The 23,354-nt window shown below is 42.1% G+C and overlaps 1 protein-coding gene across 5 annotated transcripts in view; it reads left to right on the forward strand.

Annotated features, from left to right (window-relative positions):
* fmnl3 (formin-like 3) overlaps window positions 1-23,354 on the forward strand; it is a 70,749-nt gene that overhangs the window by 14,633 nt on the left and 32,762 nt on the right. For all 5 annotated transcript variants that reach the window (XM_034172424.1, XM_034172423.1, XM_034172425.1 and 2 more), the window contains exon 2: window positions 22,745-22,828. In XM_034172424.1, the coding sequence (XP_034028315.1) occupies window positions 22,745-22,828 (84 nt within the window). The remainder of the gene's footprint in view (window positions 1-22,744; window positions 22,829-23,354) is intronic.

The following is a 23,354-nucleotide window of genomic DNA, read 5'->3' on the forward strand; positions in this document are numbered from 1 at the left end:
ATGAGCCGACTAGTCGACTAATCGCAAAAATAATCGTTGACTAGTCGACTATCAAAATAGTCGTTTGTGGCAGCCCTACTGTGCACTGACGCTCCCCATCCAAACTGATGGAGCTTGAGAGGTGCTGCAAAGAGGAATGGACAAACTTGCCCAAAGATAGGTGCACCAAGCGTGTGGGATCATATTCAAGAATGTTTGAGGCTGTAATTACTGCCAAAGGTGCATCAACAAAGAATTGAGCAAGAGGTGTGAATTTTTATGTACATGTGATATCTTAATTTTTTATTTGTAATAAATTTGAAAAAAAAAACTTTTTTCATGTTGTTATTATGGGTTGTTGTGGGTAGAATTTTGAGGGGAAAATGAATTGACTCTATTTTGGAATAATGCTGCAACATAATAGAATGTGCACTGTCTGTAGACTAAAATAACCCAAAGGTGATCTGATCCTAAAATAAAAAGATTTTTTCAGAAACATCCTGTTTCTGCACCATGCCTTCTCTCTGAAGAGAGAGGATGGTGAAGTAATGTGTTATACAGTGAACAAATCAGATCAGTGGGAGTGTCTCATAGAACAAGCAGGAGTTTAGTTTTGGCAACGTATGTACTCACGATATCAATTGAAAAGTTACACACAATATTCCGTACATAATCATATAAATTTGTATGCATATGTGCAACACGTCTTTCGCATTAGGTGTTCAGAAACGTGCCTTGGAGTTGGGGTTACAAGAATAATAATGATAAAATTCATTTTTACATTTTTTCAGTCAGATAGTCTGACATCCTGTTACTTTTCTGATGTTTTATGATGAATTTGTTGTTGTGAGGATAACCTGGATATGACCTTCTGTGACATAAGTCACTGAAGGTTAAACCTAGAGTGTTTTTTTTAACACACAAACACACACACACACACATATATATACGAGGGCTGTCAATAAAGTAACGGTCCTTTTTATTTTTTTCAAAAACTATATGGATTTCATTCATATGTTTTTACATCAGACATGCTTGAACCCTCGTGCGCATGCGTGAGTTTTTCCACGCCTGTCGGTGACGTCATTCGCCTGTGAGCACTCCTTGTGGGAGGAGTCGTCCAGCCCCTCGTCAGAATTCCTTTGTCTGAGAAGTTGCTGAGAGACTGGCGCTTTGTTTGATCAAAATTTTTTCTAAACCTGTGAGACACATCGAAGTGGACACGGTTCGAAAAATTAAGCTGGTTTTCAGTGAAACTTTTAACGGCTGGTGAGAGATTTTGAGGTGATACTGTCGCTTTATGGACTTCCCACGGTGCGAGACGTCGCTCAGCGCTCTCAGCCGCCGTCGTCAGCCTGTTCAAGCTGAAAACCTCCACATTTCAGGCTCTATTGATCCAGGACGTCGTGAGAGAACAGAGAAGTTTCAGAAGAAGTCGGTTTCAGCATTTTATCCGGATATTCCACTGTTAAAGGAGATTTTTTTAATGAAAGACGTGCGGACGGGTCCGCGCGTCAGGACACAGCCGACGCGGTGTGGCGGCACAGGAAAAACACCTCCGTGTTGATAACCATTTGTAAAATCCAGGCGGCTTTTGATGGCTTTCAGTGGAGTGAGTATATGAGAAATTGTTTAACAGGCAGGACATGTTCCAACTTGTCCTTAAGGCTTTCAACAGAGGTGTTTTTCCTGTGGCGGAGCGTCGCGGCGGCTGCGTCGCGGCGGCTGCATCCCGACGCGCGGACCCGTCCGCATGTCTTTCATTAAAAAAATCTCCTTTAACAGTGGAATATCCGGATAAAATGCTGAAACCGACTTCTTCTGAAACTTCTCTGTTCTCTCACGACGTCCTGGATCAATAGAACCTGAAATGTGGAGGTTTTCAGCTTGAACAGGCTGACGACAGCGGCTGAGAGCGCTGCACGACGTCTCGCACCGTGGGAAGTCCTTAAAGTGACAGAATCACCTCAAAATCTCTCATCAGCTGTTAAAATTTTCACTGAAAACCAGCTTAATTTTTTGAACCGTGTCCACTTCGATGTGTCTCACAGGTTTAGAAAAAATTTTGATCAAACAAAGCGCCAGTCTCTCAGCAACTTCTCAGACAAAGGAATTCCGACGAGGGGCTGGACGACTCCTCCCACAAGGCGTGCTCACAGGCGAATGACGTCACCGACAGGCGTGGAAAAACTCACGCATGCGCACGAGGGTTCAAGCATGTCTGACGTAAAAACATATGAATGAAATCCATATAGTTTTTGAAAAAAATAAAAAGGACCGTTACTTTATTGACAGCCCACGTATATATATATATATATATATATATACACACACACACACACACACACACACACACTCTCCCAGTCCAGGAAGACAGGCATGCATCAGCCCACAGAGCTCAGCTGCAGCCTGCAGACACACAGCATAGTCCCAGTGGCTTGTCTGTCAAAAGAACACCTGACCCAACAGTGGCCCTATGATAGGTTACAGAGGCCCAGGAATCCCACCCACGCATGCTCTAGACCCCCTCCTCTCATCCAGTCACCTTTAATGTTGAGAAGTCATGATGTGAGAGACAGAGAGAAACAACACAGCAGAACACACACACACACACACACACACACACACACACACACACAAAAAAAAACAAAGCGAGTCACAAAATGGAGAAAAAATGGAAAGGCGGAGCAGAAAACAGATGTTTGCTGTGGGGGCTGGCCTGGCAGGGGCGCTTGCGGGTCCCTCTCAGCAGCAGCAGGTGGTGTTGGAATTGGACAGTGAAAGTGACAGTGAGGCTTCTGCTGCCATGGAGGTGGTACAGGAGCAGAATGCAATTGGTGATGGTAGCAGGTGTGTGCCAGCCTGGTGTGGATAAACAATCATTCATATGAATGTTAAGCCTTTCATATAAATGAAAACACCCAACTTCCCCCCCCCCCCCCCCCCCCCCCCCCCAACCACCACCACCACCACCTTATCCGTTGTGAGCAACATAGTGTGTAGTCATCATTTATTTTATTCAAGGCTCCGGAATAAAAAGGGATATTGTTCAGTATAGTAGTGTTATCAAGGGCTTCTGTGTTTATATGTACTCCAACAGGGGTGAGTTGGCACAGTATCTGCAGGTGTATTGTAGTGGTAGGCCAGTCTGGACCAAAACATCCAGGGCTGAATTTTTGTCCCAGTCCAGCCCTGTATAGGTTATTTACAATGTTTGTCTGTTGTGAAAGTGTAGTGACATGGACCCACAACAGGGGGCGCAAATGAACGGACAATAGAAGAAGTCCGTTGTGAATGCCACAACTACACACAGCAGATTATAGAACGAATACAGAATCAATCAATCAAGGTGTCGTGTGGGCAGGCTCAACAATAGGAGACGTCCGTCTGGAGAAGAACCGGAACCACACGATTTCCTCCGCCACCGAACCAGGAGAATACTGGAGCCGCCAAGTTCCGAGTCCCCAGGTGGCCACCGTATCCGCGTGTCGGATCTGGTACTGCTGGCGAAGAGCAAAAACAGTCAGTTGTGGGTGTGTGTACACCCCGTAACAAGTATGGTGGTTATTCCACTTCCACCTATAATCCACACTCGTGTAGCTACTGTCAATCACTTAACTGGCGGGATGCAGAGCGAAGCAGTCGCGGCATACGCCGATTCCTCAGGAAAACAGCTGCAACAACGTATTCACTGAAATAACGTTAGTAGTGATAACACTCAGGCTGAGAACGTTACCTCCTTGGTAGAACAATATCTTGGCAATGTGGTGGAGGTGTCGTCCTGCTTTTATTAGGGGTGAGGAGCAGATGATTGGTGACAGCTGTCATAGCCGCTGAGTGACAGCCGTCACCCCGGCCGCTCTTGTGGGGTGGCAGCGCCCTCTCGTGCCTGAAGCCCGCACTTCAGGCAGGGCGCCATCTGGTGGTGGTGGGCCAGCAGTACCTCCTCTTCAGCGGCCCACACAACATTGTCCTGAGGAATTGGTTACACAGATGCACATTGAAAGGGAGGGCTCAAGGCCATAACTGTTAAACTGTGTTTAAAGCTAATATAGTTTAAAAGCCTTGTGTGTTAATCAAGAATGAAATGGTTTAATTTTGTGCAGAATTGATCAAATCTGTATCTATGTCAAACATAAGGCACCCCTTCTAGACTTGTATGCAGTCACAGAATTGTGGAACTTTGAGAGCTATTTAATATGAAACTGAAACCATATTTAAAAGTAAAAGATAAAACCAGTTTAACACAACATGACCTTTGGGTGATTTTGTGTTATTTCAACAAAGGGTGAAATAGAATCTCACCCTAATTTCCTTAGTTTGATTCCTATGACGTCTACTTCTGCTTTTTTAGTCACACCGGGTGGAGGTTTTTAAAGACGTGACACGTGATGTGATAATGTGGTTTTCGTGAAATTTCCGTCTTGACTTTCTTTTCGTTTTGATTTGTAACCTAAACCTCCTTCACAGTTCAGGCTCAGTTTGGGTTTTGTTTCTGTTTGGCTGACCTTGATGGTCGTTTTTGGGCAGTGTGTGGATAGGCCTGGCCAGCATGAATTATTGGGGCATTCATGTACCTGCATTCCTGAAATTCCCCTGTGTATATTGTCTGGTGACTGGGCTTTCCCTAAAGTCTGCATGGACGCACAGATGAGACCAAACAGGATGTTGGCCACACTGAATGAAAGTCTGAGTTATGACCACCTGGATTTATTTATACCTTTGCCTCACTGTGCAGGCGGTCACACAGTATATCTGCGGCAGGATTTTGTAAAGCTGAATTTCTGGAATGCTTTTGTGTCACGTATTGTTTTTAATGCTCGTATCAAACTAAAAGACTTCACAGATAAGTTTGTCTAAACATTTCAGGGACGTTCAGTGTTGAAGCTCAAGGAACATGTGGTTTCATAAAGACCTTGTGCTTTGGCCATTTCTTTATCTCTGGCCATGGCCACAAGCAAGGCTTCAAAGAATCCTGTGATAATAATGGCCTCTACCTCAAACCCATCAGCTAATGCTGTCGCTGCCAACATGCCCCTGGGTAAATAAATGGGCTCGCAAATGGATTTTTCGAGGACGCTGCTGCTCTTTAATCAACCTGAAAATGGTGTTTCTCAGAAGTCACAGATTTTAAAAAAATGTTTAAGGGAGCAAAGAAAAGTTTTCAGGACTAGAATGGAGGTGGGCAAAGGTGTAAAAATAAGTAAAGGAAGATTGAAACATTGTTTGCTTAACTCCTAAATTAAGGTGGTTTCTTGGGGATGTAACTCTCCAGAAGTATTCTGAACACCACTATGGCAGGCTACTGTAATCGTGTGTGTGTGTGTGTGTGTGTGTGTGAAATAATTAGTGAGTCAATTTTCATCAAACATGGAAGGAATACAACCCCTGGCAAAAATTACAGAATCACCGGCCTCGGAGGATGTTCATTCAGTTGTTTAATTTTGTAGAAAAAAAAGCAGATCACAGACATGACACAAAACTAAAGTCATTTCAAATGGCAACTTTCTGGCTTTAAGAAACACTATAAGAAATCAAGAAAAAAAAAATTGTGGCAGTCAGTATTGTTTACTTTTTTAGACCAAGCAGAGGGAAAAAAATATGGAATCACTCAGTTCTGAGGAATAAATTATGGAATCACCCTGTAAATTTTCAGCCCCAAAACTAACACCTGCATCAAATCAGATCTGCTCATTAGTCTGCATCTAAAAAGGAGTGATCACACCTTGGAGAGCTGTTGCACCAAGTGGACTGACATGAATCATGGCTCCAACACGAGAGATGTCAATTGAAACAAAGGAGAGGATTATCAAACTCTTAAAAGAGGGTAAATCATCACGCAATGTTGCAAAAGATGTTGGTTGTTCACAGTCAGTTGTGTCTAAACTCTGGACCAAATACAAACAACATGGGAAGGTTGTTAAAGGCAAACATACTGGTAGACCAAGGAAGACATCAAAGCGTCAAGACAGAAAACTTAAAACAGTATGTCTCAAAAATCGAAAATGCACAACAAAACAAATGAGGAACGAATGCGAGGAAACTGGAGTCAACATCTGTGACCGAACTGTAAGAAACCGCCTAAAGGAAATGGGATTTACATACAGAAAAGCTAAATGAAAGCCATCATTAACACCTAAACAGAAAAAAACAAGGTTACAATGGGCTAAGGAAAAGCAGTCGTGGACTGTGGATGACTGGATGAAAGTCATATTCAGTGATGAATCTCGAATCTGCATTGGGCAAGGTGATGATGCTGGAATTTTTGTTTGGTGCCGTTCCAATGAGATTTATAAAGATGACTGCCTGAAGAGAACATGTACATTTCCACAGTCATCGATGATATGGGGCTGCATGTCAGGTAAAGGCACTGGGGAGATGGCTGTCATTACATCATCGATAAATGCACAAGTTTACATTGATATTTTGGACACCTTTCTTATCCCATCAATTGAAAGGATGTTTGGGGATGATGAAATCATTTTTCAAGATGATAATGCATCTTGCCATAGAGCAAAAACTGTGAAAACATTCCTTGCAAAAAGACACATAGGGTCAATGTCATGGCCTGCAAATAGTCCGGATCTTAATCCAATTGAAAATCTTTGGTGGAAGTTGAAGAAAATGGTCCATGACAAGGCTCCAACCTGCAAAGCTGATCTGGCAACAGCAATCAGAGAAAGTTGGAGCCAGATTGATGAAGAGTACTGTTTGTCACTCATTAAGTCCATGCCTCAGAGACTGCAAGCTGTTATAAAAGCCAGAGGTGGTGCAACAAAATACTAGTGATGTGTTGGAGCATTCTTTTGTTTTTCATGATTCCATAATTTTTTCCTCAGAATTGAGTGATTCCATATTTTTTTCCCTCTGCTTGGTCTAAAAAAGTAACCGTTACTGACTGCCACAATTTTTTTTCCTGATTTCTTATAGTGTTTCTTAAAGCCAGAAAGTTGCCATTTGAAATGACTTTAGTTTTGTGTCATGTCTGTGATCTGCTTTTTTTCTACAAAATTAAACAAGTGAATGAACATCCTCCGAGGCCGGTGATTCCATAATTTTTGCCAGGGGTTGTAGTCCTTGGGCGACCATCTCCAGATGACTAATGTTTGGAGCAGATTGGTCAAAGTTAATTGTCAGTATTGTTAAAAAATGTGTTTAAAAAACCAAACAAAACATTTTCTTGGATACCACTGCAACCAGTAGAGCCAGAGCATCAATTTTTATTTACTCACTAGATGGAGGACCGAGGAGATCTGCTCATTCGTGTGCTCTTACCAGAACGCCGCCATCTTGGTTAGCGTATGACAACCCGACATAAATAGAAATCAATGTGGACATAATCAATGTTTTCAAGAGAGTTTCACCTTAAATTTGCATTTTCTGTGCTATTACTGTGCTGTTACATTTATTCAAACTCAGTCCCACATTTGTGCAGTCACTATTTGTCAAAACAAATACAGAAGAGGATCAGACTATTTATATAACAGACTTGAATAAATTTGTTTGTCCCAGTCCAGATAGAAAATAATACCATCAATTTGTCAAACACAGTATGTCTGCTACGACACCAAATACTAGTCTGATCCTTAATTAATTTCATTATGAAGTTAAGTTAAAGATGGGAAATAATCATGGGTGAAAGTAAGAGAGTCCCACACTCGCATCATATTAATGATAATAATATTAAAGACTGCTCTTAAGCCACGTGTAGCGCACACCACGAAAATATCAAATAAGATAAATAAATAAAATGAAACAGCCACACCAGCCAGGTGAAATAAAAATATTCCATAATTTCTGGGCCAAGTTGAAAGAAATCTGAAAACACTACACTGGAATATAGAGTATATCATAGAGAAATTAATCTCATTCGTATATATTCTTATATTAGTAGAATATACAATGTCAAAGCGCCTATCATGTGACCCACCAAACTAAGAGAAAAAGCATTTACATTCTGTGAATTTGCTCTGACAGAATATCTCAGGATGGAAAACCGGATGTGAAGAAAAACCCTGAGGTCAATTAAAATGGATAAATTGAGACTTATGAAAGTGAGACTTCTAATTGAATCGCTAAATGAATGGTGAGAAATTTATCACGACAAAGCATTCAGGTAGTAAAACTGAAGTCACTACTTTACAGAATATAGATCAAACCTTTTTTTCAGAAATTTTAGTCATTTCCCCACATCATTTATATTACATATAATACACACTTATGAGAGATCACTTCTCAATTTTTTTTTTTTATTTGACCTTTAACATTTATTTAACCAGCTGACAATCCTTTGTCAGCTTGTTGCTGCACCTGAACGCTGAACAAAACAGCATTTTCAGATCACTTTAACCCAAACTTGAGTCAGCGCATCATAGATTTATATTTAATCTAATGTCTGACCACGTGGAATAACGCTAAGCAAGATGGCGGCTGCTGGTAACAGTTCACAGGCTGCATCCACCATCTAGTGGATTAAATACAAATCGATGGGCTAGAAAGACCATGTAAAGCTTATATAAATGAGTAAAACATTTGTAATGAAATGGTATAGGTGATGCTGGAATAACACCATGAAGATTTTGTGAAATAACACAACTGTTTAAAAAAAAAAAAATGCAATTTCCAGTATATTTCCTCTATCAATAGGGCAAGGGAGGTGATCCAAAGCTTATCTAGATCAGCTAATCATTTATTACATGGTATAACGGGGTTCTTGCCAGCGCAGTTGAGCATAGGGGGCCCCTGTGCTGACATTTGGATCCCCTACGCTGTGATTTGGGCCCCTATGCTTTGATTTAACCAGTATAAGGTGGCTTTTCTGTTTTGTTTTCATGTCGCACATTATTTAATGTCCCAGTTAGCAACACATAGCGGCCCTCAAAATGCAGCAAATAGTGTGTTAAGTGTTACAAATTTTAAAATTTCTCAGGGGGATGCCCCCGGACCCTCCTACAATACTTGGACCTGCAATTCTCGTTGCTATGCCCCGCTGAGTTCCCCCCTATGCTGTAAAAGAAATCCTGGTGAGGACCCTGTGTAAGTCACATCATGATGATGTTACTTATGTCATGAGATGATGTCACTATTGTCAAAAGACCTTTCCTGGGTGTATAAAACTAATAATGGCAAGATGACCAATGTGTGGTTTTCTAGTTTCTATACTATCATTTCCATTCACTTTATTTACACAGCATCAAATCACAAGTATGCAGTGGTACTACACATGGGTGAGGTTTAGCCCTCAGGAATCTTTTGATTATATGACGAAACCTCAAGAGGACCAGACTCAGTGCAGTGACCATCTGCTTTAACCATACCAAGGCCACCACTCCGTCTGTTATGTGCAGACGCGAGTTGAGGAGCGGACCAGCGTCTGACTGAACCCAGCATGTGTCCCTCACCCGTCCTCCTTCACAGGCACGATGTGTCAAACCCAGGCGCGGTCCTCAGCGTCTCACAAACGAACGTCACAAGGTCGAGTTCCCGGCAATTCTGCTCGAATCACTCATGGCTTAAATGCAGAACGCCATCTCATTATCTGCTTCAGCTGAAAGTCTTTAAGTTTGCACGTGAGCATCATCCACAGGTACTGCAAGTCATTAGGCCTGCATGTGAACATCCTCCACAAGTGCAGCCAATAATGCTGATGAGGGTGAAGGACTCTTCTGCCAGCACCTTCTCCACAGACAAAAAAACAGTTTGCATACCACCTGGAGAGCAAAGAAAAGAAAACAACACCAAAATGTCCAGCCAAACCCCCCAACACACAACACCGTCTCTATCTTGAAATGACTATCACAATATTACATGCTTACACAGGGTACCTCCTTGTGCAGCTCAGGTAATATTTTTTCTATCCGCCCAGTCTTGTCATTGGTTTGACAGCAGGATTACTCAGAAACCAAGGTCCCATTTTCCTTGGCTGTTGTCTTAGTGCCTTCATAAACAAGCTCTTTAAAGGGCGTGTTTCTGTTTTGTTTTGTAAACAGGAACACTATCAGGAGGAGTGGACTTAGAGGGGCATTGAGTCCTTTCTGCAAGAAAAACATCTCCTATCCTTGGTGTCATGCCCCCCAGCCTCTCGAGATGAGAACATCTGCTTCGTAGGCCTCCTGGTCTTTTAAGCATCCTTATTGAGGACTCGTGCTTTGTTGTTTATGCCTGGTTTAGGTTGCCTCACCAAAGAGCCAGAGGATGATCAGGTGTCAGCTCAGAGAAAGGGAGGCAGTGTTTTCTCACACTCCGATATGCCGCTTTTAATCCAGCGGGTTCTTACCTGAGAGCTCGAAAACAACCCCTTCATACATCAACACACATTTGGAATGAATGCAGGGACACACGTACACAGCGATCTTACGCGTTTTGAATTAAAGCTGGCGTCATCCAGGGAAGTTTTTGATTTCCTGAACACTACAGGAAGTCCTCACAGCCCAGTGACGCCAGCTGGGTTCTCATCCTGTCTCCTCTCTTTGTTCCAGCATCAAGGAAGCAGAGAAATTCAAACAAAGCAGTAATATTTGCATTAAAAAAACTGTGATAAATTTGTCGTCGATGCAGTCTGATTCATAATGATGTCATGCTTTGAGGTCAGCTGGCATCTTGACACTCCTGGAACCTGGTTCACCCCGTGTCCTTGTGAGGATGAAATGATTTACCTTGAATCATATATTTACCATAGGAACGGGTTCATCTCATTTCATTAAGAGGGTCCAAAATTTGCTTACAGAGAATGTAGTCATTTCAGGTCTTATTCATGTTGTTTTGTTTAACTCCTGATTGGCTCCAGTTTCTAATGGGGATTAGTGGTCTGAGTTTTTCCGTCTTCTTTAGACAATACCCTTTATTTAAGACCTCCAGGCCCTTAATGGTTACCAGATCATGTTGTCATGTACTCACACGTAATGGTGCCCTGTGAAATCTGTCTGTCTGTTCCATCCATATTAAAATTCTGTTTTCTGTAAAATTATTATTGTGTATTTTGGAGTAAATCTGTTTTTGGGTGCCTTTGGAGTTCATTGTCTACCAACCTCTCCATCTAGCCACCCACGCCTTTTATGTTTGGCTTGATGAGAACTATGCATGGCCTATGTTTAAAAAGTCAAAGTAGATACATAAAGAATCACACCAAATATTTTACCTTATTTGGACTATACTATATCTCCACAGAAGTCTATAACTCCTTCAAAGTTGTTTTGTGGGTCTTGGTGGTTTCCCTCACCAGTCTCCTTCAGTAAAAACCATCTGTAAAAGTTATCGTTTGTATTAACAGCAACCCTTTGACCAGAATACATGTGACCTCTGAAAATAGAGGCTTTGTATGTATAAATGGCTGTAATTCCTAATGGTTAATGCAGGATTTTGAATTCAGCCCCTCTCACACAGAAGGCACGTGTGTGGCATGTTCCTTCCAACTACTGCTGTGTAATACTCGCTGGCACTCGCCTCCAAATCCGTTGACTGACGGTGTCACCGACCTAACAGTCTCCCCTAAAAATCGGTGCCCCCCACCCGCCTTCACAGCACATTCACCATTTCTACTTAAAACTGACTTTAGAATGATTTAAGAGGTTTTACTTAGTTATCTAATGGTTAATAATCACATTATTCCCTTTGATCGCTTTGGGTGAAGAGAGTCTGACTCAGACAGTCAGACTCAGACGTGCTGCTGTGGCGCTTTGATCGCTTTCCCCGTCTTTTATTATGAAATAATGCTGAATTTATGTGGAAATGATTGTTGTACAGACTTAAGGCGCACTTATTTTCCCTTTTTTATGGCTAGCGTACTGGCATAGTATAGTTCTACGCTTTTTACTCTTTTAATTTATTTTATTAGGAAATGGAGCGTGCCACAGCCTCAGCTTTACCTAAATTCTGGGTCTTTTAGTGAAGCTTAAGGCTAGTGGCCGGCAATCACTTTAGTATTTCCTGTTTTTCTTGTTGTTTAATGCTGAAAAATTATACAGTATTTCTTGTCTTTCTGATTCCTGATTCTGTTTTTCTCTCTGTTTAAGGTGTAGCTCCATCCAGAGATGGGTGTGGTATTTGTGCTGGCGACCCTCCTGTCCTGTGCACCAACAGCATTTCCTGTATATTCGTTTTGTGAATTGTTCTGTAATTTATGTCTGTAGCATGGCCCAAGCAGAGGGTCACCCCTTAGAGTCTGGTCTGCTTGAGGTTTCTTCCTCAGAGGGAGGTTTTCCTTACCACTGCTGCTCTGGAGGTTAGTAAGGTTAGACCTTACTTGTGTGAAGCGCCTTTGAGGCAACTCTGTTGTGATTTGGCGCTATATAAATGAAAATAAATTGAATTGAATTTAAACTGAAATTGTACAAAAGTGTCAGATATCTGTCGCTGAGCTAGATGATGACTGGAGTGCAGTTTTAATCAGAAACAAGGCGATAATCGGTGAAATGCTGCTGACGCTCCAAAATGATGCATACGCAGTGACGGCAGGGCGGACCGATTTTTATGGGGGAACCATTCGGTCGGCTACACCAGCTTGTGTGTGTCATGTGACCGCTGTTTGTGGTGTTTAACGTAGCATGTCAGCATCTTCCTGTTCAGTGGCTTTATCAGCTTTGTCTCTGGTGAGTGCTGGCAACCGTGTGACGTTGCGGGATGTGTTTTTGCCAAGTAGTGGCGTGCTTGTGGCGAGCGTGACCGTCTGTGTGAGAGGGGCTTTAAATTTGAGAGTCTACACTTCAAGCACTTATTGATTGTTTCATTTCAACTCTGTTATGATAGAGTTCAGAGGCAAAATGTGCATCACTGTCCAACTACTTCTGTGTTGTATGGCTTCAAGGTTGGGGGGTGGGTTGGGGGGAGCTGACAAAAAGCTGGCTGAGTTGGACATGGAAAATATGAAGATGGTAGAATTTTCTTGAGGGACGACAACGGGATTTGGAATGTGTGCATATTGGAGGGTTGAAGCGTTTTGAAGACGTGAGATTGAGATAGTTTGGACATGTGCAGAGAAGTGATGTGGGGTATATCAGGATGGAGTCACCAGGCTTGAGGAGGAGAGGAAACCCAAAGAGAAGGTTGGTGGCTGGTTGGTGTGAAGACTCCTAATAGGATCAACTGTAAGAAGAAGATGTCTCACTCTTGCACAGTATCTACTTAGATATAGTTATCTCACAACTACATTGCTGATAAGAAAAGTTATCTTTTTTATGAGAATGACGATCAACATGTCGAGCAGCAAGAAACATCTGGAGAGAAACATACTGTAAGTCTTTTCCATTTGTCTCTCAACACTTGAGCTGCGAGCCTCTGGCTGGAATTGCAGGTTGTAAACTCAAATCAGGGAGGTTGGATGAGAAAGCGACCATTCGTTCTTCAACATTCCTCCAACTGTGGAGACTGTGCATGACTACTCAGAGCCTCCTGATGCTCCTGAACCCTCCGTGTCTCTTTAACCTGCAGCCTGAGCCCATCAAATACTTTAAGTGTTTCGGCTTTATCTCGTCTGCCTGCATCAGTGACCCAGACGTCTGTCACAGACTGCTGCCCACCTTTCATGCTACTCAACATTTTTCACCTGTTTTCTCAATTCCACTTTTTTCTACCTACCCCCCAGGTATCTTCCAGTTATTTCTTCCATTGCTCAACATTTCTTGCCATACTGATGATTATGCTCCAGAAGGAACACAACAAAACAGGATTCTGCACTTTTGATAGATAGCAGTTTGTGTGTTAGAGCTATTGGAGTTGAATGCGCTGGTCGTTTTCTTCAGCCTTTCCTGTGTCTGTGTTTGGAAATTGAATGTCTTGCTCTGGCTGACAGTGGGATGCTAATGATTGGACAGATAGCGGTGATAATAGAACCAGTTTGTCTGGTTGTGCAGTGTAACGGTGCCACATTCAGCCAGATTTCACTCTGCACAGTGCCACAAGGTAAACGGTAACCCTGCCCACCAGCTATTGTTATTAACTTTCTACTATGGGGAGAAAAAGTTAGCTCACATCTCCAAGGAAGCAAATGGCACAGCACCAAATCAAAACAAAGGTTCACATTGAATCCAAACCTCAGGTCAAACAAGATGAGCCTCGCTGAGGGGAGGATGTGGGTAGTGCATAGCTAACACTGCATTTTTGGCATTTCTGTGCTATTTCACCCTTTTACTGAAGAACGACCACTTTAAATCATTTTTTAAGCGTCTTATAAACACAGGAAGCACAAGATTGTATCACTGTTGGAGAAAGTGAAATGATGCAGGCTTAAATAACTCATGTTACTACACCAATGCAAACATCCCTCCTGCCTTATTTTGGTTTTCTTGCCTTTTAAACTGCTTCAGTGTCCCTTTTCATTTGGCTTTCTACATCTTATTTGTGCAGAAGTATTTTTATTGTGCACCCTATTTGCACTTACTACCTGCATTTGTTTGCATTCCCGGAGGATCCAACTGAAAAAGAGCGGCACAGTAAAAGTCAACCTGTTCAGTGTGTTTTCACTGCTGATAAGAAGAAGGAGAAAAACAGTCTTTATCACCCTGCACGCGTGGCAAGCAGGGTGTTATAATCGCTGCTGTGAGTGTGTGTCTGTGTTTCAACAGAATAATGGGGAAAAAAAAGAAACAGCTGGATGAATTTCCACCAGACCTGGTGGGAATATTACTTGGCTTAAGCCCCGTTTACACATAGACGGTAAGAGCTCCCGGAAGCGTCCCGGAAGAGTTTTTGGCTCCTCCGGGCCGTCTTAGGGATCAAACGCCGTTGTTAACGCCGGCGCTAGGGGGCGTGGCTTAGTTCCGGCTTCACCGGGAATCGTCAAAAAAAATTATTCAACATGTCGAATAATTCCGGGAGTGCTCCCGGAGAATTCACGTGACGACGGAGACAACGCGAACAATGGCGTTCGATACTTTTTAATCGCCATTTCATCCTGTCTCTTCCTGTAGTGCCGCAGTTTACACCGCCGTTATTCTGCGGCCGGCGCTGTATCCCTAATCAACGGCGTATAAAACGGCGATAGAGCCCACATTGGCATACACAACGCGTTTTAACCGGCGACAGAGGCAGACAAAACGGCGGCGCTAGCGGACAGTATGCCATTCTAAGGATCTTCCAGCTCAAGCTCCTTCATCAAATTGTCATAATGTCCCTGGTCCACCCTTCTTGCCAGCCACGTTTTGACCCACTATCTCCTCTGCCTTATCCTCTTCGTCCTCCTCCTCCTCTCCTCTCCTCAGCTGCTGCCTGCCTAAGCTGGATTAGCTCTGTATAATTCTAGGATCTGGAGTACACCTCGACCAAGTTCCAGCATGGTGCCTGTTGCCTCATGCAAGGCCTCAGCTTCAATGCCCATGGGCATGTCCATGTCGAAGTTTTCTTGGTCAAAGAAGTCCATGGTGCTCCTTTTACAGCTCTGCTAGCAACTCCAGAATGATGAAAATGTGTGCAGACCCAGCCTATTATACTGGATACTCTGGGGGCAGTGCCTAATATGCAAATGATCCTGGAGTAATGCAGGATTTACCCTGTTTGCCTGGGTAAAAACCTGGGTATTAACCAGCGGTACACAGGGCATTATCGGCGGCAGAAGAACACTGCCGTTCTCACCCGCATCTTAACCTGCAATTGTAAGGGATAGAATGTGTATTAACCCCCGTTGCCTGACATGTGCCAGATGCTGCGGCGTCAAAACATTGCTTTATTCGGCAGATTTAGCGGCGTTTTATCCTCCTATTTGCGGATAGTATGGCGGTCAAAACGCTGGCAAAGTGCTCCACCCCTTTCCACCGCGAAAACAGCCGGAACTACCACAAACTTCGGTCTACGTACTACCCGCCGACTAAACCGTCTATGTGTAAACGGGGTCTTAGTATCTCCTAAAGAGATTTGATCAAAAGCTCATTGATCAGTCAAATATTTGTTATATATATATATATATATATATATATATATATATATATATATATATATATATATATATATATACGAGGTCTGTTAGAAAAGTATCGGACCTTTTTGTTTTTTGCAAAAACCTGATGGATTTGAATCACGTGTGCTTGCATGAGCAAACCTTGAACCTTCGTGTGCATGCAGGAACTTTTTCATGCCTGTCGATTGCGTCATTTCCTGGTAAGCAGCTTTTGTGTGGGACGTGTGCTGTGCGCTCGGCGGATTTTCATTTCAAGGAAAAAGGTGGAACGACTGGAGCAGCGCCGCATCAAATTTTGCCAGAAACTGGGCGACAGCCAGGTGGAAACCATTCGGATGATTCAGACGGCTTTCAGTGACGATCCTATGGGCATCACACAGATTAAGGAGCGGTACAACCAGTTTAAAGACGTCCGCACAACGGTGGAGAGCGAGCCACGCTCTGGTCGGCCATCAACATGCTGAAATGACCAGATCATTTCCAAAGTGAACGCTGTGGTAATGTGGGACCATCGTGTGACTATCCGAGAAATTGCGGAAGAGGTGGACATCAGCAATTTTTCCGTACATTCCACTGTGACAGAAGATTTGGCCATGAAAAGAGTTGCGATGAAATTCATGCTGCTGCTGACGGCGGCGCAAAAGCGCCTCCGTGTTGAAGTCTCACAGGACATGCTGTGACATGCCCACCTCTTCCACAATTTCTTGGATAGTCACATGACTGAAAAGTCACCAAAAGCCGTCTGAATCATCTGAATGGTTTCCACCTGGCTGTCGCCCAGTTTCTGGCAAAATTTGATGCGGCACTGCAGTGCACTACACACCACCTCACACAAAGGCTGCTTACCAGCAAATGACGCAATCGACAGGCGTGAAAAAATTCATGCATGCGCACGAAGGTTCAAGGTTGGCTCATGCAAGCACACGTGATTCAAATCCATCAGGTTTTTGCAAAAAATAAAAAGGTCCGATACTTTTCTAACAGACCTCGTATACACACACAGGGTATACATCTCCCCTCTGATGACTTTTATTGTACATACAACAAAATTTGTCCTCTGCACTTAACCCAGCCTAACTAGTTAGTCACAATCCAACCACTAGGAGCAGTGAGCAGCTATAGTCCAGCACCCAGAGACTAACTCAACATCTAGGGATGCTGAGAAAGGCGCAGGTCCTGTTTTCTTCTGCAGGCCTCCCGTCTTGTGCACCAGCATGGATTCCCAAAATTTCCTGTGTTATCTATTGTGTTGGTAGCATGGCCCTAGCAGAGGGTCACCCCTTTGAGTCTGGTCTGCTTAAGGTTTCTTCCTCAGATCATTACAGGGAGTTTTCCTTACCACTGTCGCCTGTGTGCTTGCTCTGGAGGTTGTTAAGGTTAGACCTTACTTGTGTGAAGCGCCTTGAGGCAGCTTTGCTGTGATTTGGCGCTATATAAATTAAATTAAATTGAAATTAAAATAGATCCTAATGTGCATGGATGGTGGGAGGAAACTAGAGTCCCTGGAGAAAACCCACACAGCCACCAGAGAACATGCAATCTCCACACTGAAAGGAAGTCGACATGAGTGGAATCAAACCCCAGACCTTCTTGCTGTAAAGGGAGAGTGCTAACCACTGTTTCATCTTGTCGCACACTATGTTGAGAGATATCAGTGCTTATGTAGATCCTAGATATGAGATCCAAAAGCAGTGGATGTGATTTGGATGTATTTTGCTCTTTGGGTTTTGCTGTGCATGGTTTGCTGTAATTCAATATTACATTATTACAAAAGAGAAGCTCTACATCAACGTGCATGACTGACCAAGAAAACACAGGCAGACTTTCAGTTAGGAAGGATGCAGCGCCACATATCCTGACTTATATTATTTTTACAGTATTATATTTTTGTGAAACCCATGTTCAGTGTTTCATTTTGGATATGAGTATGGATGGACGTAACACATTTCCTCTGGTATGATAGGTAAACAAGCAGCGGTGGCTTTAGTGGTGACCACTGACCAGACCTAGGCTTTGGAAAGGAAACTGACAAGCTCATTTCAAGATGTATGCAACTTCAAAATCACGTGTTGAGAGAGAGAGACAGAGAGAATGAAGAAGTGTCTGCTCTTTCTGCAGGGTTGTGTGGAGTTGTGACTATAATTTAAGCTTTAGAATGTAGTCACTGTTAATCTGTCAGAGCTCACGCTCTCTCTCTCTCTCTCTCTCTCTCTCTCTCTCGCGCTCTCTCTTTCAGTGACCCCATTCAATGTGTATGTATCTTGACCACGTCCCTTTCTTTTTCTTTCACAGCTAATTGCACATGGATGACACATATCGATAGACAAATGCATTCACACCCCTACAGTCAATTTAAAGTTTCCACCTTAATCTAATTTACGTGTCTTTGGATGTAGGAGGAGGCCGAAGCATCCGGAAGGAACCCACACAAACATGAGGAGAACATGCACACTCCACACAGAAAGCAGCAGGTTGGAAACAAGCCCAGGACCTTCTCAGTGTGAAGCAACAGTGCTAACCACTATTTCAATATGATATTTATTCTACAACATAATCACTGTTAAATTTAAATGGTTTATTTCTCTGATTTTAGTACATTTTTGTCTGGAAATGGTCTGTCTCTGTGCTGGTGACAACCAGGAGCACTGTAGTGGGGAACTCTCTTCACAAGGCCCCCATGTGAGGAGGGCCTCCAAGAAAGCTTTGGTTTGGTGGTTTTACAATTATATCAATGTGAGTGTCCAGTTTTTGGGGGACAAGACCATATTTTGTAATAGAGACCAACACTTCTCCTGGAACCCACACCTGCTCCTAATTTTCATCATCTATTCAGCATCCACTAACCATCCACCAAGTTGCAGTGCTGAGCAGTTAGGAGGCATGTCTATGGGATGTTACATAACCCCCCCAAAAAAGTTACTTTTTCAATTGATTTGGTGCATCAAAGTTCAACAGATTTGAATCAGATTCACTTTTAATTTGTTGCCATACAAGATGATAGCATTTCTTGTTTTTGAATTCCTGGAGGTAGAGTCACTCCATTTCCAGCGGGTAAAATAAGAATTGAATATGTCTCCATTTTTGTCAGTAAATATATTTATAAAGGTGCTACTGACATGATATTTTCAACCCAAGTAGTCCACACATACAAAGAGCCCAAACCAAATAAGTTATGTGTAATAAAATGGAATGATACAGGGAAAAATATTGAAGACAAAATTACTGAAATTTATTTAACACTTCGTACAAAAGCCTTTATTGGTAATGACGGCTTCAAGGCGGTTCTTGTATGGAGAAACTACTCACATGCATTGCTCAGGTGTGATTTTGGCCAATTCTTCTACACAGTCTTCAAATCTTGAAGATTCCATGGACGTCTTCTATGAAATCTAATCTTTAGTTCTTTCCATAGATTTTTTTGTTGGATTCAAGTCAGGTGATTGGCTGGGCTGTCCAACAGTTTTATTTTCATTCTCTGAAAACAATTGAGAGTTTCCTTGGCTGTGTGTTTGGGATCATTGTATTGCTGAAATGTCCACCCTTATTACATCTTCATCATCCTGGTCGATGGCAGCAGATTTTTATCAAGAATGTCTCTGTACATTTTTCCATTCGTCCTTCCTTCAATTATATGACGTTTTCCAGTGTTGTCTGCTGAAAAACCGCACCACAGCATGATGTTTCTATCTCCAAACCTCACTGTTGGTGTGGTGTTTTTGGGGTGATGTACAGTGCCATTTCATCTCCAAACATAGTGTGTATTATGACATCTGAAGAGTTCAGTTTTGGTCTCACCTGGCCAGACCATAGTCTCCCATTATTTCACAGGCTTGACTAAATGTTGTGCAACAAACTTTAAACATGCTTCAATGTTATTTTTCTTCAGCAGTGGAGTCTTATGTGGTGAGCGTGTATACATGCCATAGTGGTTGAGTGCTTTACTTATTGTTTTCTCTGAAACAGCTGTACCTGCTAATTCCAGGTCTTTTCTGAAGCTCTCCACAATTGGTCCTTGCTCTTGGACAACTCTTCTTCTTGGCGAGGACCAACTGGTCATGGCTGGGTTATGGTGAAATGATGTTCTTTCCACTTCCAGATTATGGCCCCAGTAGTGCTCACTGGAACATTCAGGAGTTTAGAAATCCTTCTGTAACCAGTGCCATCAGTATGTTTTGCTGCAGTAACATTGCAAAGATCTTGAGAGATCTCTTTACTTTTACCCATGATTAGATCATTCTTGCGTGACACCTTGTTATTGATATGCCTTTTTATAAGCCATCAGGTGGGACTGAACCAGCTGATATTAATTTGAACTGACAAGGGGCAGGACTGCTTTCTAATTACTGAGAGATTTCAGCAGGTGTCTTGGTTTTTTGCACCTCCCTTTCTTCAGGTGTTCAATACTTTTTCCTGTGTCATTTCACATTATTACAAATAATTTATGGACATCTATGGCTTGATTTCTTTGCATGTGTGGATTACTTGGGTTGTTACATCTGGTGAAAATTCCATGTCAATACCACCTTTAAAAATATATTTCCTGAGAAAAAAGGTGACACGTTCAACACTTGTTTTACTAGCTGTACCTGTTCACTCACTGCATTTCACGTCTAGGCCTTTCCAAATAGGAATATTTATTTTGCAGTTGATGTACTTATAGAAATCCTACACCAATTATAATTTCCTCTTTCTGTCAGCTATAAATCCAGCTTACCTTACGTATTAGCAAGTTTCCTTCTATACAGTTCTTTTTTTTTTCTCTAGGCTTATATAAAACTAGAAGAAATACCAGTTGTTTAGAATGCCAAATGCAAAAGATAAAAAAAAAAAAAATGCAGTGACCATAAGATATTAGTTAGAGAATGAACTGTTTGAAAAAGACTCTGTAAATACTGGCCATGGGTGCTGTCATTTTGGGGAGGAAACAGTGGTAATTGTCATAATCTCTTAACGTACTGTTGCTCAATTTAAATATGTATTTATTATCTTTCAAACACCATCATCATGTTTACTATCACATTCACAAAAGTCCAGTTATCCTAACACATTAGGGGTGTGACCACTTTGAGTGACAGCTAGTGTGTTGTCGCTGTAGCTGTGAGGGCCCTTTTTTAGCATTTTTATTCCAAATATCTGTAATGCTATGACTTGTGTGGGTAATTGTCCAGACAAATCATGAAAGATGTGTGTGCGCCAGAATTTGCAAAAAGTGAAATTAATCATGGCATGTAATTTTGGATGCTAATGGTGTTAGCATTTTAAGCAACTATGAGTTCCTTCATGATGTTGGGTCATTAATCCCCAATTATTGAGGAAATAAGCGGGTCATAATTTGTAATGCTCACACCAAAGCAAAACCTTGATGAGAACCACCACTCAGCCCCCAAAAATATGATGTAATAAACACTGGAACCAAGATTAGCCTGTTAGCTTTGCTTGTTGGTGTTCGTGTTTGTCCCACCAAGGTCATGCATGATGTCACCCATGCTCCACCTCCACCTTTACCCATATGTGGGTAAACACCAAGGGACAGACATGTATACGTTAGGCGCTTTAAGTCTGGTCCAACATTTGACAAAATGCTAAGAAACACTTTAATGCAGACAGATGGGGGATGTTACACTTAGTGTGACCTTCTTTAAGTCTGTTGTAGGTAAAATCTCTCCCAAGAGAGACAGTGGAGGAGAGTGCAGCTCGGGGGTTAGACAAGAGAAGAATTTACTGCAAATTTGTAACTACGGTACTATATAAACATGACACATTCCTCTTGTAATTCTGGACATCTGGTAAGCATGTTGCTTCTCCTTTCTCCACTTTGTGGGTTTTGTGAAGCAGCTTTCGTCAAAGGTCCTCCATCCAATATCTTGGCACGATTGTCTACCGCAGTTATAGTTTTGTCAGCCCTTTTCTGTTTGCATATTCCAGTGTAGATTATAAAGGGTGATATTTATGAATGTGATTTTGAAATTTTGAGTTGTAGCTTCTCTTTTTATTCAGTTTCCAACAGTACAATTCACATTGTGCTGACGGAGGGACAAATTTTAAAGTGGGCAAAGAAAACAAAGCAGTTGTCATAAGAACAAATATATGTAGTTTTCCATGTCAAACATGCGGTGGGCTAACCGGTGGGAAAAACAGCAGAGTAGTCCTCACATCTGACCTGGGATGAGTTAACAGGGTAAAATATATTGTTGTTTTAGATGGGATGCAGAGTTATTGCTGCAGGTTAAAAGTCAAGCTGACTGGCAGGTTGTGGTTGTGCAGAGACGTTATTCTTCATTTCAAATGCTGAGACGATCAGTTTCAGGCTCTGGCAAAGCTCCTTCATATTGTTGCATTTCCTCCTTTTTAAGATTTGTACGTGTTTACAAGCTCCTGGCTCAGGCACGGAAATAATTAGTCAAATGCTTGTGTCATATAGTTTTAATTCCTAACAGCGGCCACAAGGACATAAAATACTTCACCGAGTTGGACTCGCACCATTAATTGGAGCATTAAGGGTTTAACTGAAATCGCTGACGACACCTCATGTGGCACTTGTGTGTTTTAAGACGGGATTAATGACCTGTTGGGTCATGAGTGCTACCTCTGATAGCTGCTGTGGTTAAAAAAGCAGCTCACTGCCTCAGTGCTGTGTCAGCTTGCAGAGGAGATGCAGATCACCTCCTGCAACAGGATGCTCAAAAGTCAACCCAGGAAGTGAGATCATCGGGTCGCTGCCCAACATTTCAGCTGTGCTCTGCCAAAGATGTCAAAGGCCTCTAATGTTCTGCTTACCACTGCACTCTGTCAAATACAGTAGAAATTAAACTTGTGCATTTTTGGTTTTCTTTTGTCTTTGTGCCATCATTCACTTATAATTTCTTTTTTATTTTTCAGAATTCTATGAACCTTCCTCCAGACAAAGCCCGGCTGCTCAGACAGTATGACAATGAGAAGAAGTGGGACCTGATCTGTGACCAGGTACAATCATTTATTCTGATGAACTGATTGCAAAACTTTGTTTTACAAAAATGAAATTATTTTCTGCAGAGATTAAGCTACCAATTATTCTGATTTATATAACACGTAAATAGATCCTTGTCATTTGATTAGTAGCTTGTATGTCATGTGATATGGATTATTCTTTCCATTTGCCATTGTGTTCCATTTAGCGTGCAGTTTTGGTTTCTATACTTTTTGTGCTATTGCACGCTGGGAGCATTGTGCAGTAGTAAAATTTCCATCTGGTAATCAGATCTTACAGGTTCAAATCCCGTGAGTACCATTTTTCTTTTTATTTAACCAGGGTTATTTAACTGCGGGGTTCTGTATTGCGTCCCCTTTTATGTACGTGGTTGTAGAGCCCGACCGATATTGATTTTTTAGGCCGATGCTGATAACGATATTTGGATGAAAAAAAAATGCAGATAATCGATAAATTGGCTGATTTGCCGATAGCCGATAAATCAGCCGATATATATATATATATATATATATATATTTTTAA

The sequence above is a fragment of the Thalassophryne amazonica genome, chromosome 6 (assembly GCF_902500255.1).
Source record: "Thalassophryne amazonica chromosome 6, fThaAma1.1, whole genome shotgun sequence".
NCBI classification, from domain to species: Eukaryota; Metazoa; Chordata; class Actinopteri; order Batrachoidiformes; family Batrachoididae; genus Thalassophryne; species Thalassophryne amazonica.